The 18343-nt window shown below is 43.7% G+C and overlaps 1 protein-coding gene across 3 annotated transcripts in view; it reads left to right on the top strand.

Moving 5' to 3' along the window:
- Window positions 1-18343, top strand: part of cpne2 (copine II) — a 272940-nt gene that overhangs the window by 204211 nt on the left and 50386 nt on the right. For all 3 annotated transcript variants that reach the window (XM_043707144.1, XM_043707142.1, XM_043707143.1), the window contains exons 13-14: window positions 10922-10973; window positions 13180-13313. In XM_043707144.1, coding sequence (XP_043563079.1) covers window positions 10922-10973; window positions 13180-13313 — 186 coding nt within the window. The remainder of the gene's footprint in view (window positions 1-10921; window positions 10974-13179; window positions 13314-18343) is intronic.

The raw sequence follows: 18343 nt of genomic DNA, 5'->3' as shown, positions 1-18343 counted from the left end.
AGCAATCACATTTCTCGCTTCCCAAAGCAGCCGAGGACAAATCTGGTCTGGCCCTGGCGACTTGTCAATCTTAATGTTTGTCAAAATTTTCAACATATCAGCTTCCTCAATCTCTATCCGTTCCAGCATGCTTACCTGCTCCCCAATGGTTTCATTCACTTTTCTTTTGTAAAGATAGAAGCAAAAATCTCATTTAGGGCTTCCCCTCACACCTCAGACTCTATGCACAAGTTCCCTATGCTATCCCTGATCGGCCCTACTCTTTCTTTGATCATTCTCCTATTCCTCACATACGTGTAAAATGCCTTTGGATTCTCCCTAATCCTTCCTGCCAAGCCTTTCTCGTGCCCCCTCCTGGCTCTCCTCAGACCATTTTTGAGCTCCTTCCTCACCTGCCTGTAATCCTGTAGAGCTGAGCAAGACCCTTGCTTCCTCCACCTTATGTAAGCTGCCTACTTACTTTTGACGAGAAGCTCCACCATCCAAGGTTCCTTTATCTTTCCCCTTCTTGCCTGTCTCAGAGGAACACATTTATGCATCACTCGCAACAACTGTTCCTTAAACAGTCTCCACATGTCTATAGTGCCCTTTCCATGGGACAATTGCTCCCAGTCCATGCTTCCCAACGCACATCTGATAGTATCATAGTTTCCTTTTCCCCAATTAAATATCCTCCCATTGTGCCTGCTTCTCTCCCTCTCCATAGCTATGTAGATGTGAGGCAGATGTGGTCACTATCCCCAAAATGCTCTGCTGAGCTCCAAATCCAAAATGGCCTCTCCCCTCATTGGCCTGTCAACGTACTGAGTTAGGAAACCCTCCTGAACCTTCTCGTTTGGATAATGGAGGTTTCTCTGTAATAGTAAAATGGACTATGACTTGGTTGGTAACAAGTTGCAGTATGCTGCTATGCAGAGGGACCTGGGTGTCCTTGTGCATGAATTTAAAGCTAAGATAGATATTTTTTGAATAGTAAAGGAATTAAGGGTTGTGGTGAGAGCATGGGTAATTGGAGCTGAGGCCATGAAGAGATCAGCTCTGATCATATTGAATGACGGAGCAGGCTGAAAAGGCCAGATGGCCCACTCCTGCTCCTAGTTCATGTGTTCTTATGTATAAGACAATCCACTCATTCCTAAACCAGTTTTTTAAGGGCAGGAGAGCACTGAGGTCATCACTGATTAGTACCATGAAGGAGGACATTGGTTGTTCCTCCACAGAGAGCCTGCGAGCCATTTCAGTGCATCTTTGGCCTACTCACGGTTCCGCTTTCAGCAGTTTGACTTGCAGCAGCTGTCCTACAGCCCTTTCAGAAATGGAAAGTGCCTGGAGAGCCACAGCTTTTAATCTGTACCCATCTGAACAGGCTCCGAGGAACCCAACTCCACCACAAGATGCGAGGTGCCTCATTTTGACAGAGATGCCAGCTGCCCGTGGCAGTGTGCAGCTGCAGAAGACAAACCACATCCCCAGGCGCAGGTCCCAGTGACTTATCTCTGCCAGTGACATCCCCCCTGCCCCCTACCAAGTCAGACTACCAGCTGGAGGCTTACTGCCTGAAAACAGAATCCCAATTGTTTGAAGGAAGACATCACAAGGCAAAGCCAAACAACTCTCAAACTGTGAGACAGAAAGAGCAGTCTTTGTTGATTCCTGCTTTACCTGGATCTGGTGTCATCAATAAGGGGGACACCTGTGTAGGTCTGACATTGCAGTTTATTGAAGTGAGATCAGAACCTGCACGTGAGATCCTGAGGGTCTTGGAGTGGTGGATGTAAAGCGGGAGAGTGTGTGTCTGTGTGTGTTGTTGTGAGTGTGTCTGTCTGTGCATGTGTCTGTGTGCGCGTGTCTGTGTGTGTTTGTGTGTCTGTGTGTGTGCCTGTCTGTGTGTGTTTGTGTGCCTGTCTGTGTGTGTCTGTGTGTATGTGCGCGTGTGTGTGTAGGTGTATCTTCTGGAGCTGGGGGTCAGGATGAGGTGTTTGGGATACAGCTTGAGTAGACTGCGACTGTAGACTGCAAATATTGGAATTCAGAAAAATGAGAGGGGTCTTTTCAAAACATGTAAAATTATGAAGGATATTGAGAAGATAGAAGCAGGAAGGTAGTTTCCACTGGCAAGTGAAACTAGAACAAAGGGGCATAGCCTCAAAATAAGGAGGAGCAGATTTAGGACTGAGTTGAGGAGGAACATCTTCACCCAAAGGGTTGTGAATCTGTGGAATTCCCTGCCCAGTGAAACAGCTGAGGCTACCTCAGTGAATGTTTTTAAGGCAAAGATGGATTTTTGAACAGTAAAGGAATTAAGGGTTTGGTGAGTGGGTAGGTTAGTAGAGCTGAGTCCATGAAGAGATCAGCCATGATCTTATTGAATGGCAGAGCTGGCTCGAAGGGCCGGACGGCCTACTCCTGCTCCTGGTTCTTATGGGAAAATATTTCTCACAGAGGGCTGTGTTTTTTTTGGAACACCCTTCTTTGAAAGGCAGTGGAATCAAGGCTGAATCATGGTTAAAAACCGAAAGAACTGTAGATGCCGTAAATCAGAAACAAAAGCAGAAATTGCTGGAACAGCTCAGCAGGTCTGAGCTCACACATACTCCCACAGCTCAACCACCAGGTCACACACTTTACCACATTCCACGTGAACACCCTCTGAATCATGGCCACTGGAGAGTCACAGATTGACTTTGTCCGGTTGGGAATATCGCAGACAGAAAACAATTGGACAATTGCAAATGGGAGCAGTCCCCGCCCCCCAGCATTGCTAACCAGATTTCAGCAGCATCATCAGCAGTGAGTGTTTGACAGTAGGTGATGGTCTGCTGGAACCTCTCAATGTGGCCCAATGTAGCTGAGCTGTGTGTTCAGCCTGGATCATCCTGTAACTATCGTCACCCTGTTAAGGAAGGCAGCCACAGAGAGCAGTATACCACCTGCGGCAACATCATGCCTCTCAGTGGAAATGACCCACGTCAGGATCAGAACGACCCAAAGAGTGGTGTGGCATCCTCTCGGAATGGCTTGGCAGTCTTTCAGCCTGACATGGCGTCCTCTCAGCCTGGCATGCTGGTCTTCCGACTGTACATGGCAGTCTCTTGGCCTGGCACAGCCTCAGTGTGGTCCTCCGGTCTCAAGGTGATTCTTCGAGTGCCTCATGAGGTGAAGCCCAGCGCAGTCTAGAGCCAAGGCCCAGTGTGACTGGAGGCCAGGGGTCAGTGTGGTCTGGGGTGGAAGTTCTGAACTTGTATTTCGGCAGTGCTGGACTTTTTATTTCTCTGATGTTTGGTCTCGTAACTGAAGAAGCTGTTAACTCAGTATCTTTGTACCTCAGATGGCACTGTAAGTGGTGACTCAAAAGGTTTTCACTGTACTGTGCATGTGGTAATACAGCTAATTTGAAATATTGATTTCACATCGGTGCTCAGTGACAGCAGAGCTGCTCCCTGAGAACAATCATCCCCTCCCCACTCAGGCTCAGTCTGGGCAGCAACTTGGTAAAGGGACCTCAGCAGCTGAGTGTCCCCCAGTGCCAGTGGGAGAGTGCGTACAGTGCTCTGACACCCTTCCTAGGCCAGGCCCACATCAAACCCTCAACCCCCTCACTGCATCCAGTACAGACCATCATTAGACTGACAGGACAAGTGAGGAAATGATGTGAGAAGTACACATGGAAGTTTAACAAATAGTGGTTTGCCTGTGGTCAGCATTGGCCTTCTGGAATGTCATTGTTATTAACTTCATATCATTGGGATGCCCAAGTTCAAATTGCACGCAATAGTGGCATTTGACCAGCCTCTGACCCCTGAGAGCCCTCAGTCTGCAGACATAGCAAATGTCCGATGAAATGATTGCGCATTACTTGTAGCAGGACTGAGCAAATGGCTGCTTCGTGTATTTGCTGCTACAATATCCTGGTATCCAGCAAACATGGATCTCCCATGTTTTGCTAATCACACTGACTGCATACACCCTGGATATTGTTCCAGCCCTTAACATGTAGCACTGTGTCTCTGGAGATCAGTAGGAAGTGGCAGGAAGGACAGCAAATGGTGGACATTGTCAGCTCCGGGCCTTGCCTGATTACTGCCCTCCCCCTCCACCCGCATCCCATGAGCCTACATCTCCCCTTTAACTTCACATTAGCCTGACAGCCCATTTTCACCATCGCCACTCATAAGGACACCCACTAGATCGAACTTCACCTATGACTGTTCTCCTGATGTTAGACCTTAATGATGCCCATCCTGCCTCTCCACGCTGTCCCTTTGGAGGTCCTGGTGATGGTGACTGAAACTAAAACTGCGCCCCACCCCACCACCCAGAGTCAGTCAGCCATGCCCTTGAATGCTGTTCCACATACCGCCATACACATTGAGATTCACACCTCACTGTCCTTTCCCTACCTCTGCAGATGTTTCTGCTTTCCCTAGCTCAGCTTTGACTCCCTCACCTCTTCTGGTAGTGATTCCACTGACACTGCCCCCTACAGGCTGCCTCAAACCTATCTGAAAGGTTGATGGACCGGCTGCCAGGGAGTGGTTTGCCCCAACCCTCTGATGGACATGGAGCAGACCCCTGAACCCTGACCCTTGTCTTTGCAGCTCTCCAGTTTCCATGGCTGCCTGTGATTGTCCCATGGAACTGACTGCTGACTAGCTCCCAAGGTCAGATCCCCTGGCCGTGAGCCACTGAAATGAATGACAGACTGTGTTGAAGCGTGTGCAGTGTGTGCAGACTGTGCCCCTGACTGATGTTACTGTGACCCCTGACTACAGCAGCTCCCTCATTGACTGGACCGAGAACTAGCTCCCACCAGCTTCTGACAGGGCGTTTTAGTTGAGCTCACTGCGTTCTGTATTGGCTACACAGGCAGAGCTATTCAATTGACATCTTGGTGTGCGGTACCTCCCTGCCGTCAGGCAGTAGCCTGGCTGTGTGTCTGAGCAAAAGAGCACCACAGTACAATGGAACAGATCCTGTTTGGTCCCTGTACACTAACGGGAATGGCACGGCACAGCAAGGCAAGGCATGGATGGTGCAAGGGTGCAGGTTAGCACTGAGTGCCCAGAGAGCAAGTGAACCACCCTGCAATTCTGCCCGCTCCAGCCAGGAACTAGGTGCCCTTCCTTGCAGCAGCCAGCTGCCAGTGCACCCTGCAGTGCCAGTCTGTGCCTCCTAAGTGGTCTGCAAGTTAACCAGAGAGGTGCTTAGGAGTGTTGCTGCAAGATGCCAGATGCCAAAGTTCATGGGCAATAGGGGCATGCAGCTGGTGCCCGTCGATCCTGCCCTGAGCTGCAGTTTAACCGAGCTCACAGGGTTGTCCTGAGCAGGCTGGAAGCTGGATCAGATCATGCCCGTTCTGCTTCCTGCTGGCACGTTTTCTTGACATCAAGCTTGTCAGGTCAGATGGCAAGGATCTCTGTTCCATTGTACTGTGGCATTAATGAGGCGTTTAACAAGCAGAAGTAGCTCCTTAATCAGCTACTCACCCACTGCCATGTAAGAAGGCCACCGTGGTGCTCATCAGATGTATAAAAGCTACAGCAAGCTCCTCTCCACACTGAGGTAGGCCTCAGCAAACGTATTACCCGATTGTGCCAGACATCACTCAGACCCCTACGCCATTCTGCCCAGGTTCCATGAACAGGGGAGGACTGCGTTGCTATCGGGAGTGTGTAGTAATCAGGTTAGCGATGATCATATTGAATTAAATACCTCCCGCCTCCAGGTCAAACTCTCTGTCTCTCTGAGCTGCCAAACTCTCATCTGACCCCGCAGGGTTATTGCAGTGTTTTCCCCGATCATGGTCACCTACACCGCATCGTAGTTGTCCAAGACCTCTCTCATACACCTCTCATAAGAGCTGACTATGTAGGACAGTGGTTGGGACAGTATATCACAATCCGTTTCTTCTCTGCCTCTGTAAACCTCAATGCACTGATCGGAACTTTTGTAAGGATAAGCCCAGCAATCGAACCAGTCAGTTTAACTTCAGCAGTGGGACAACTTCTGGAAACTAATACTTGAGATAGGACTAATAATGACCTCAGAAGCTATGGTCAATGTGGAAGAGCCAGCAAGGATTTATGAAGGGAACATAAAGTCCAACTAACTTGCTGGACGTTTTGAAGAGCTAACAGACAAGGTTGATGAGGGAATGCTGTTAATGTGGTGTACAAGGACTTCCAAAAGGCATTCAATGCAATTCCATACAACAGACTTGTGAGAAAAGTCATAGCTCATGGGGTAAATTGGACAGTAGCAATTAGCTGTGAGATCAAAAGTATAGAGTAATAGTCAATGGGTATTTTTCAGGGAGGTTTGGAGTGATATTCCCCAGGGATCAGTTCTGAGACCCTTTTTCTGATATTGATCAAAGGTTTGGAATCATTTCAAAGTTTGTGCATTGGTGTAATGTTTCCTACGAGGGTGGAAGTTGGGAAATTCAAATTCAGTTAAGCAACTAAATGTGCGATAAAATCTCATCATGACAGCTATCATGCAACTACTGAATTATCATAAAAGTTCTCTAGTGCACTACTGTACTTCAGGACAGGAAATTAGCCATCCCTACCCAGTCTGGCCTGCTCAGAATTCTAAACTCCAAGCAATGTGGTTCATTTGTGACTGAACAGGCCTAGCAAGGCATTCAGTTGTCAAGATAACACACATCACCTTCTTAATGTCAACTATGGAGGGGCAGCAAATACCTGCTTTACCAGCAGCACCCTCTTCTGAGAAATGAATTTTAAAAACTAATATTAGCTGTGATTTGTTAAGTCCAGAGTTATAAGCTTGTCACTCGAAGGACTGAGAATTCAAAATGAGGGTCAGGTGCTGAACAATTCAGCCTTTTCATCAGGGCGAAAGTAGAAGCACAGCCTTTGTTTTCCATGTTGGAATTCTTATTGATCCAGTGAGCCGCTATAAATAAATTCTACACTCCAAAAAATAACCACAAAAGTCATCTTCACTGTGAAGGCACTGGGAGACCAGTATATCATCATGCATCATAAACTGGTACTAAAAGAGAAAACATTTCAATCACCAGCATCCCAGTGAATTAGTGGATACAGTTCCTGCTGACCTGTCGTTTTAGCCACTATGAAATATCAATGTTATAATATGTGTGCTGACTATTAACCTGACGGGTCATTTGAACACTTAAAAGGCTGATGAAGATTTAATTGCATTTTCAGACATAAAACATTCAGCAGATTTTAGAGGAACTAGCATTTTGAACAATGCTTTACACTTTCTCTTTATATCTCTGTACATGTAAGTCTGGATGCATGTATGTCTGTCTGAGCATTTGTGTGTATGTTTGTGTAGGTATGTGTGCAGGCTTCTATATGTGTATGTATGTCTGAATGTTTGTGTATGTGTGTGTAGGTTTGTGTATGTTTATGTATGCGTGTAGGTTTGTGCATGTCTGCATGTTTGCATGTGTGTGTAGGTTTGTGTATATGTGTGCATGTCTGTATGTGTGTGTGTGCCTATATATTTGTATATGTGTGTCTGTATGTGTGTGTTTGTGTGTGTGTGTGTGACCATGTGTATGTCTGTATGTGTGACACACACATTACAAACACGGGTGTGCACACTATGTATACGTGTGTATATGTGTATGTGTATGTGTACGTGTGTCTGTATGTACGTCTGTGTGCACGCACATGCATTTGTATGTGTGTGTCTATCTATACATGTGTGCCTGTTGGCGTGTGTGTGTGCATGTGTACGTGTGTGTGTGTGCCTTTGGGTCTATATGTGTGTGTCTATGTGTGTGCATGTGTGTACACTAGTTTAGTCCGACTAGTTCTCTATTCTCCAGTCCACGTAAATTGACAATCAAAACAGATCACTGAGCTCAAAGATATATAAAATGCCTCAAATCAGGAATGTCTGACAGTATTCAAAATAAACAAATAATCAATTTTAACCAAAATTTGTACATAGATAAGCAAAGTTTTGGTTAAATAATATCTGTAATAAAGTTCAAAATTGCTGGATATACTCGACTGGTAGCACTTGGGGAGACAAACAAAATTATGTTTCAGCACTGTAACCTTTCATCAAACCTCAGGTAGGGTCCAATCCCAAAGACTAGTCTCAATTTGGAGTCCGAACACCAGGGAAACTGTGGCCAGTGGCCATGATTGTTCAGGAGTTGGCCAATGAACAAGTTGCTTCCAGAAACCTCACTTAGTTAAAGATGACAGTTGGGACAAAGGAAGCAGGAAGCAAAAGTATAGACAGTGATGTTGAACTGACAAGACCAACAGAGAAGATGGGCACTGCTGAGGCAGGCAAGTGACCCTGAAGGTGCTTCAAGGACAGGTGCCAAGAGGCTCAAAGATGCTAGGGTTGTTGGGGTGCAGGGTAAACTCCTCTATAGAAGCAACAATGGACGTCCCATCATAGACACGGGAGCCCTCTGTGTCAGGATGGCCAACAAAGGACACCTACGATGAACCGGCATCTCAGGGCAGAGCTGACAGCAGCTCGGATGGGAGGAAAGTGTCACACCTCTGCAAAATGATGTCGAACATGGAAAATACTCTCAGAGGGGGAATGAATCCAACCGAGTCACCAGAAAAGAAATTCAGGTGGTGTGTTTAAAAAAGGCCCAGCCCAACCATTACTAAACCAGAGTCTGCCTGCACTAAACATACCAGGATTCAGCATCAGGTTGAAGAAGAAAAGTTGCAAAAGGATGTTCTGGGGAAAAGTTTGAGCTGACCTTTTGGAGAGTGCAAAGTGGGCCCTTAGCCCTTAACAAATCTGTGGAAATATGGATACAGACTTGTGTCACTGCTGTACGCCGAAGGGCACCAAACAAGTATTTACAAAAGTGACAGGTTTGGATCGAGAATATAAGGAGAAATAGTTTTAACTGGGAAGAGACAGGTAGCATGAAGAAATTAGATTTAAGATCATTAGCAAATGAACTAGGTGAGAGATGAGGAGAATTTGTTTTATGTAGTACGTTGCCATGATCTGGAATGCACTGTCTGAAAAGGTAATGCAAGCAGATTCCTCATTAACTTTCTTGAAAAGAAAGTCTGTACATGGCATTGAAGAAAGAACACGGCAATGGAATAAAATGAATACCCTTTAACAGAGAAAGCACTTGAACAGTCTCCTTCCATTCTACCTCATTCTGTTGGAGGTGATCATTGGATTGTGTTCCAACATAGTATGTCAGACATGACCTTCTACAGGAGGGATGTTGTTAAACTTGAGAAGGTATAGAAAAGATTTACAAGGATGTTGCTGAGGCTGGAGGGTTTGAGTTACAGGGAGAGGCTGAATAGGCTGAGGCTTTCTCCCCTTGGAACATTGGAGGCTGAGAAGGTTTGTAAAATAAGGGGCATGGATAGGGTGATCGGCAAGGTCTTTTTCCTATTATAGGGCAAGTCTGAATCTAGAGGGCATTGGTTTAAAGCAGGGGAAGGATTTAAAAAGTACCTGAGGGATTACTTTTTCACACAGAGGGTAGTGCATGTATGAAACGAACTGCCAGAGGAAGTGGTGGGAGCGGGTACAAAAGCAATGTTTAACAGGGTACATGAATGGGTACATGAATAGGAAGGGTTTAGAGAGACATAGGCCACATGCTGGCAAATGGGTAGGTTTGTGTCTGTGTTTGTGTATGTCTGTATGTTTGTGTGTGTAGGTTTGTGTCTGTGTTTGTGTATGTCTGTATGTTTATGTGTGCGTGTGTAAGTTTGTGTCTGTGTTTGTGTATGTCTATGTTTGTGTTTGCGAGTGTAGGTTTGTGTATGTGTGTGTAGGTTTGTGTGTGTGTCTGTATGTTTGTGTACGTGTGTGTGCAAGCACGTGCGTGCATTGCCAATCTTTACAGCTGTGTTTCCATGAGTATATACCATGACATGCAGGGATTAGAGCTTTTTTTTTACAATTGATGTGTGACATATTTTGACCTTGACCAACCTAACAGTGTGCGAATATCCTTCAGCCCTTCTTTTATTTGTTATCTTCAGCAGGCAGCATTCCAGTACCATTGCCAGATTGGTGTGGCAACCAGATTGGTGTGGCGATCATTGCCAGTGCCTTACAGCTCTGAAAATTGAATCTCACTCCAAAATACCTTGCTATAAAGTGTACCTTACTGACTTCAGAGTTGGTTTTTATTCCATCAAGCATTCCAATCTGATTTTCACATTTTCAACACATTAAGCTGCAAGTTAACTTGCCTCTCAGTAACCAGTCATCTGGTTATTTTTATTTTTATTCTTTCATGGGATGGTGCTATATCAGGCAAAGTCTTCATTTGTTAATCCTAATTGTCTATAATCTGAGTGTTTTACTAAACAATTGCAGAGTCAACCACATTGCTGTAGCTCTAGAGGATGACAAATTTCCTTCCCTTAAGAACATTAATAAACCACATATGCTTTAATGGGAGCAGCTTTAATTCCAGATTTATTGATCAAATTTAAACTCACCAACTAACATGGTGGTATTTGAAACGATATCCTAGAGAATTAGCCTGGACCTTGGAGTTAGTAACTCAGTGAGGTTACCACTACACTGCTGTCACTCCTTATTCTCAGATGATTTTCTATGAAAGGGTGAGACTAGGCCATAGGCTTGCGCTTAGGTCTTTGGTTCTGTTTATAATTTGGGACCAGACCGGATGTGTGCACAGATCCAGGAAAATAGTCATAGAGCTGCATTAATGTTTACCTTAGAGCAAACTGACAACCCTTGTTGCTAAGAAGATAGACAATGGAACTGTAAGGAAAACAAATACAAGTTTAAAGACATATGGGGAGGTGTGAGCGGGACTATAATACAACTCAGAAAGAACCAAAATAAGCTGTTATCATATTTATTGACAGCTTTCAGGAAGAATCAGGATAACATGGACTGATGTGTTTCATTGCTTCTGTTTTCCTAGGTGTCTCATGAATTTGCCATCAACTTCAATCCTACAAACCCCTTTTGTACAGGTTAGTTTCTTCTCCTGTAACTCTCTCCACCTGGCTGCACTCGCTCTGATTCCCAGAGTCGGGTTTCTATCTGCAAGTACTGTGTTCTTTTCAGCTAGTTTTGTTTGGATGCATCCAGTTCCCAATAATTAGCAGTGTTCACTGCAATGATACAAGTTCTTAAATCCTCCAGTGTGCTGGTTACTGCTAACATTATTTTCTGTGTGTTTTGCTGTTATGAAGTTACACATGTGAACATCTGACTTTACAAAGAGATTGTCTTTGGATTGCTACAATTTCTAGAGAAAATGAATGCTTTAATAATCCTGTCAAACTGCTCCCATTTTAATAAATTGTTCATATTATTGGTGTCCAAACCTTTCATACTTAGTTTCAAATAATTAGTCCTAAACAAAGTCTCTACGTATTATGTAATGGCCATTGCATTGTGCTGTTCTGGTTTTAAGAGGCAGAAGTGGGTACTGTAGATGCTGGAGATTAGAGTTAAGATTGGAAAAGTATAGCAGGTCAGGCAGCATCCGATGAGCAGGAAAATCGACTTTTCAGGCAAAAGATAGTCCTTATCTCTGCACAGTCTCCTGGATGCCATTAGACTGTGCAATGATGCAGGTGGAAAAGCAGCTGGGGAGAAGTGAGAATCTCATATCCTTACATGTTTTTCTCTCGGGGAATTTTGTACGGGACGAAGAAGGAACCCAGACAGGAGGAAGAAAGGAATGAACTCAGCCTTTTTGTTTCTGTAGGGCCCTTTGCTCCATCAGTATCTCCCATCAATAAGGATCTGGTAGTATTTCCTTCCATAAGTGAGCAATGATTCTGTGAGAAATGCCGACTCCTTTTGTAAGATTTTATGCTTTTTTTAATAGACTTTTCTTAAACTATTGAATGATTTATAACAGCTGTGATTTGGCATTAACCAAACACACTGAACAACAAATTCTGTTCATTGTCACGAAAAACGGACTGATCCTGAAATCTGAGCAGGTCAAGGGATTGTGCTTCCTGCAAATTGAACCCAGTCCAAACTTGGTCTTAGCTGATTCATTTTACTTTAAATCTTAACCAAAAAAATAATTTGTACTTCCCTAAAATTTGAAGGGTCAGAACGGGCTCTTTTTCGAATTAAAACTGTACAGTTAGGTTTCCATGGCCACAAGCCACTTTGTAATCTGACAATAAATCACACTGAAGCACATCACATGGCATCCTTCAGGTAAAAGTCATCCAAGGGGGCTCTATTCTTCTGCTCTCATACTCCTCTCTCATTTCTTTATGATGGCAACACTACTAAGTCCAGAACTAGAGGGCATAGGATTAGGGTGAGAGGGGAAAGATATAAAAGAGACCTAAGAGGCAACTTTTACATGCAGAGGGTGGTACATGTATGGAATGAGCTGCCAGAGGAAGTGGTGGAGGCAACATTTAAAAGGCATCTGGATGGGTATATGAATAAGAAGGGTTTGGAGGGATATGGGTCGGGTGCTGGCAGTTGGGACTAGATCAGGTTGGGATATCTGGTCGGCATGGACGAGTTGGACCAAAAGGTCTAGGTTTCCATGCTGTACATCTCTATGACTCCACATAAGCACATGGACATCACTGGTATGGCTAGCATTTATTGCCAATTCCTAGTTGTTTTGAGAAGATGATGATGAGCCATTCTATTGTTCTTATAGCAGCTACACAATATTCAGGTTCCTCAGAGGCTATTGTGGGGACTACAAATCCCTATTTATAGCCAATGCAAAAATAAAGGAAGACATTATATACTTTATGGATCAAAGGTACTTTTTACTGAGGAAGAGGGGAATTTGTGTGGTTTCTTGGCACATGCTGTAACAGTTTAATGTGAGCTCTGATAAACTTGCTAATTAAAGAAAACAGGCAAGCAAAGCTTTTAGGGAGATAATGAAAGGGGTATATTGCCCTTAATTTGCAGATTTTTATTAAATTAATTTCAAACTCTTCTGGGGTAATTTTAATTTTGCTTTCTCTGGGTTACAAGTCTTGGAACCCAGCCACATATAACAACTTTAACTTGTAGGTTAAATAACAATGTGTAAATGAATATATAAAGAAATTTGTACTAAAACTACCTTTGTCCACATTAATGCGGGTATGTCCATTATAACCCTGGGAATGAGTTTCTATTACTGATGGTAATAGATGAATTCAGCTGTAATCTCCTGGTTTCCTTTTGCTACAGGTGTAGAAGGCATTGTGCAAGCTTACACTACCTGTCTACCCCACATTCGATTTTATGGACCTACCAACTTTTCGCCAATAATCAATCACGTGGCACGATTTGCCAGCCAAGCCATCCCACAGAAAGTAGCAGCGGTAAGTGGAAAGAATCTGTAAAAGCCTTAAGATAACAGCACTTTTTGAGTTTACAGTTAATGCAGATCCATTACTGCTGCAGTATGTGTGGTGAAGAAGCCTCTCAGAGCCCATAATTGCTGTTCAGGGCATATTAAGCTCCATAATGAGCCTTATGATGGATATATGGAGCAGTTTTATTGTTGTATTGCAGGGGTTATTGGGTGTGGAGTAGAACTGACCAGGAAAATAGGGATTTCCTTACTCATGTCAGTTAACTAGTAGTGGACGCAGTAATATATCAGTCAACAGCAGTCATTTCCGTTCATGTATTTGTCCAGAGTAAAGAAATCCCCCAAGGTAATTAAGTGGGAATAATTTTGAATGTAAAAGCTTAGAATATAAAATGAAGCAAGTGATGTAGAACTTACGCACTGCTGCAGTGGGAGTTTTTGTCTCATTACAGACAGGATATGTGACCAGGCTTGGCTGTGAACACCCTATTGTTGGATTACATCCAGATACTTGTTCAAAGCTCAGGAATAGATGAGATGATTTTGGTGAAATACAGGAGTGCCCTGGTACTCAAGCCAGATGATCAATTGCTTGAGGAAAATCATTTAATTTTATAGGAATCATCTCTCAATCCAAGCTTTCTCCTGAATATGACTTACGGGCATCGAGAGGAATCTGTACTCCACACCTTACTCCACTTCTCAAAGGAAAGCAATGCCCGTAACATTAATTTTAAAAGGAAGTGGATATTTATTGGAAAATGAACCTTTTGCCAGGCACTGGGGACAAAGCAGCACATTGCAACTAATTTATAGCTCAGACCCATTGGGCTGAATGGCCACTTTCCATGCTTTGTGATTGTATAACGTTTATTTAGTCATAGTCAAAGAGATGTACAACACGGAAACAAACCCTTTGGTCCAACCCGTCCATGCCTACCAGATATCCCAACCTAATCTAGTCCCACCTGCCAGCACTTGGCCCATATCCTTCCTAGCTGAAAATGTGTTGCTGGAAAAGCGCAGCAGGTCAGGCAGCATCCAAGGAACAGGAGAATCGACGTTTCGGGCATAAGCCCTTCTTCAGGAATGAGGAAAGTGTGTCCACCAGGCTAAGATAAAAGGTGGGGAGGAGGGACTTGGGGGAGGGGCTTTGGAAATGCGATAGGTGGAGGGAGGCAACCTCATCACCTCAGGGGATCTCCCACCCACCGCCTCCAACCTCATAGAGCGGGCTAAGATAAAAGGTAGGGAGGAGGGACTTGGGGGAGGGGCTTTGGAAATGTGATAGGTGGAGGGAGGTCAAGGTGAAGGTGAAAGTGTGTCCAGCAGGCTAAGATAAAAGGTATCTTAGCTGCTGGACACACTTTCCTCATTCCTGAAGAAGGGCTTGTGTCCGAAACATCGCTTCTCCTGTTCCTTGGATGCTGCCTGACCTGCTGCGCTTTTCCAGCAACACATTTTCAGCTCTGATCTCCAGCATCTGCAGCCCTCACTTTCTCCCCATATCCTTCCTATTCATATACCCAACCAGATGCCTTTAAAATGCTGCAATTGTACCAAGCCTCCACCACTTCCTCTGGCAGCTCATTCCATATACGTACCACCCTCTGCATGAAAAAGTTGGCCCTTAGGTCTCTTTTATATCTATCCCCTCTCACCCTAAATATATGCCCTCGAGTTCTGGATTCCCCATCCTAGTGAAAAGACTTTGTCTATTTATCCTAGCCATGCCTCTCATGATTTTATAAACATCTATAAGGTCACCCCTCAGCCTCTGACAGTTTTTATTCAGAATGTAGAAGAAATGCTGTTTGAGCCAAATGGATGAATAGCCTAAGTTGTGTCCATCCATGGAATCAGCAATTTGATAAGCAGAGTATCTCCAAGTCGATATCTGTAACAAAGACATCCTTGGCCCTTGAATTGCTTCTAGCAGGTACTGGCTGTTAACAGAGTAGACTATTTCTCCTTCCTTCAATCACCCCCCTCCCTCTCTCCCGTACCACCGTTAGTAATAAGTCCTACGTAGAAGCCCTGAGTTACTGCAGGAGCTGCTGTGTGGTTGGAGCTACTATTTTCCCAGATGTAGCTGCCTCCAGTATACAGAAGCTCACATGTTTTTGCCCTTGTGGGAGTGGTGTTAACTGCGTGACCTAGTCTGGAACATTAGCAGCTGAGCCCGAGTGAACACGTATTCAGAAAGGAACTCAAACTAGAGACTATGTGGAAAATTACTTCATGCCCAAAAACCTTTTCATTTTGCAATAATTAAGTGATGCTCAGGAGGCATGAGCGGCTAGTCAAATGGATAATGAAGCAACTGCCTTTAACTATGTGTGAAACCCTGTATGGACCAGAGGAATGAATATAAATTTTCCCATGTTCCTGATTGATTCAGGAATGTTTATTACCAGTTGAAAGCTCTGGGGCGTTTTAAGGTTGCAGCTTTAAAATGTTGATTGTTTATCAATTTTTTTTTCAATTTGAGAGATTTCCTCACATCCCACCGTGTTGCAATCCTGGATTGCAATATCTCAATTTGATTCCCCTCATTCTTCTAAATTTCAGAGAGTATAGGCCTAAACTGTTTAATCTCTCTTCATACAACAAACCCCTCATCTCTAGGATCAATCTAGTAAACCTCCTCTGAACTGCCTCCAATGCCACTACATCTTTCCTCAAATAAGGGGACCAAAACTGCACACAATTCTCCAGGTGCGGTTTCACCAATACTTTGTATAGTTCCAACAGTACTTCCTTACCTTTATATTCTATTTCTTTAGCTATGAAAGCCAACATTCCATTCCCTTTCTTTATTATCTGCTGTGGCTGCATGCTAGTTTTCAGTGACTCATGAACGAGGATGGCCCAGATCCCTTGCACCAGAGCATGCCAAAGTCTCTCCGCATTTAGATAATAGCTCGCCTTCCCATTTTGTTGATCCAAATGCATGATTTCACACTTATCCATATCAAACTCCATCTGCCACATTTTGGCTCACTCTCCTAACCGATCTATATCCATTTGTAAAGTACTTATTTCCTCATTGCAATTTACCATCCTGCCTATTTTTGTGTCATCCACAAATTTGGCTATAGAGGCTTATATCCCTGTATCCAAGTCATTAATGTTGATTGTAAATAGCTGGGGTCCAAGGAACGAACCCTGTGGCACCCCACTAGTTACATTTTGCCATCCAAAAAAAAACATTTATCCCTACTCTCTATCTTCTGACCATCAGTCAATCTTCTATCCAGGCTAATAAATTACCCCTAATCCATATGATTCAACCTTATGAATTAACTTTTTGTGTGGTACCTTATCAAAGTCCAGATATATTTCATTTACAGGATCCCCATTATCCACTTTGCTTGTTACACATTTGAAGAACTCTAGCAAATTAGTCAAACATGATTTGCTCTTCATAAAGCCATGCTGACTCTGATGGATAGTGTTTTGACTTTCCAAATGTCCTGAAATTGCTTCCTTGATAATTGATTCTAACACTTCTCCAACAACAGATGTTAAACTAACTGGTCTGTAATTTCCCACATTTTGCCTCCCACCCTTTTTGAATGAGGGCATTATATTAGCCATTTTCCAATCCACTGGAACCTTTCCCGTGTCCAGGGAATTTTGGAATATTGTAACAAATAGATCTACTATCTCCGCTGCTAGTTTCTTTAATATCCTAAGATGTGGGCCATCAGGCCTAGGAGACTTGACTGTCCTCAATCCTAATAGTTTGCTGAGTACCTTTTCCCTATTAATGTTGATTGTTCTAAGTTCTACCTTATCTGTTGCCTCTGATTTGCCTGTTCCAATAGGAACGGTACTATTGTCCACCACCATGAAAACTGAGGCAAAGTATTGATTCAGCATCTCTGCCATTTCAATGTTCCCCACTATTAACTCTGCAGTTTAATCTTCCAAGAGACCAACATTACCGAGCCTTTTCCCTCTTATGTAGCTATAGTAGCTTTTGCTATCCTTTCTCATACTTTGTGCTAGTTTTCTTTCGTAATTTGCCTTAGATCTTTTTATTAAGTTTTTAGTATCCTTTGTTTAAGTTTGAAAGTTTCCCGATCTTCCAGCCTGCCAATGGCCTTTGCAATATGGTATACCTTGGTTTTAGACTTTATATTGTCCTTGACCTCCTTATTTGACCATGGATTTTTTTTACCCTCGCTTACCATCTTTCCTCCTCGACGGGATATATTGTAGAAGCGAGGAATTGAGTAGCTCCTTAAGCATCTGCCACTGCTCATCCTCTGTCTTACCTTTTAGCCTTCCTGCCTTATCTGCCTACGCCAAATCTGTCCTCATGCCTATATCATTTCCTTTGTTTAATTCCAGAACACTAATGTGGGACTCCACTTTCTCACCCCCAAACTGAACATTGAATTCTAACATACTGTGGTCACTAGTCCCTAGAGGATCCTTAAACTATGTTGTCGTTAACTAATCTCTCCTCATTACACAATACCAAATCCAGAGTAGCCTGCTCCCTGGTTGGTTCCACAACATACTGCTCCAATAAGCAATCTCTAATACATTCTATAAACTGTGCCTCTATGCTACCCTTGCCAATTGGATTCTTCCAATCTATAGTCATGTTAAAATTACCTATGATTATTGCTGTTCCTTTCTTGCAAGCCTCGAATGTTTCCTGGTTTATACTGTGCCCATTAGGGAGCAACTGTTTGGGGACTTATATTATTACTTCCTCCCTTTCCTATTGCTTATTTCTGTCCAGACTGATTCCACATCTTGATCTCTGGTGCTTATGTCATTTCTCATTACAGCACAGATCCCTTTCTTCATCAGCAAAGCTACACCACCTGCTTTTCCTTTCAGTCTATCCTTCCGCAATGCTGAGTACCGTTGAATATTCAGTTCCCAGACCTGGTCTCCCTGTAACCGTGTCCCAGTGATCACTACCAAATCGTACCCTTTTGTTTCTATTTGCGCTATTAACTCATTAATTTTCCAATGCTTCGTGCATTTATATACAAAGCTTGTAAATTTGTCCCA

Source organism: Chiloscyllium plagiosum, chromosome 17 (assembly GCF_004010195.1).
Source record: "Chiloscyllium plagiosum isolate BGI_BamShark_2017 chromosome 17, ASM401019v2, whole genome shotgun sequence".
NCBI classification, from domain to species: domain Eukaryota; kingdom Metazoa; phylum Chordata; class Chondrichthyes; order Orectolobiformes; family Hemiscylliidae; genus Chiloscyllium; species Chiloscyllium plagiosum.
Note: the sequence above shows the minus strand (reverse complement) of the source record. Positions and strands in the feature narration are given on the sequence as shown.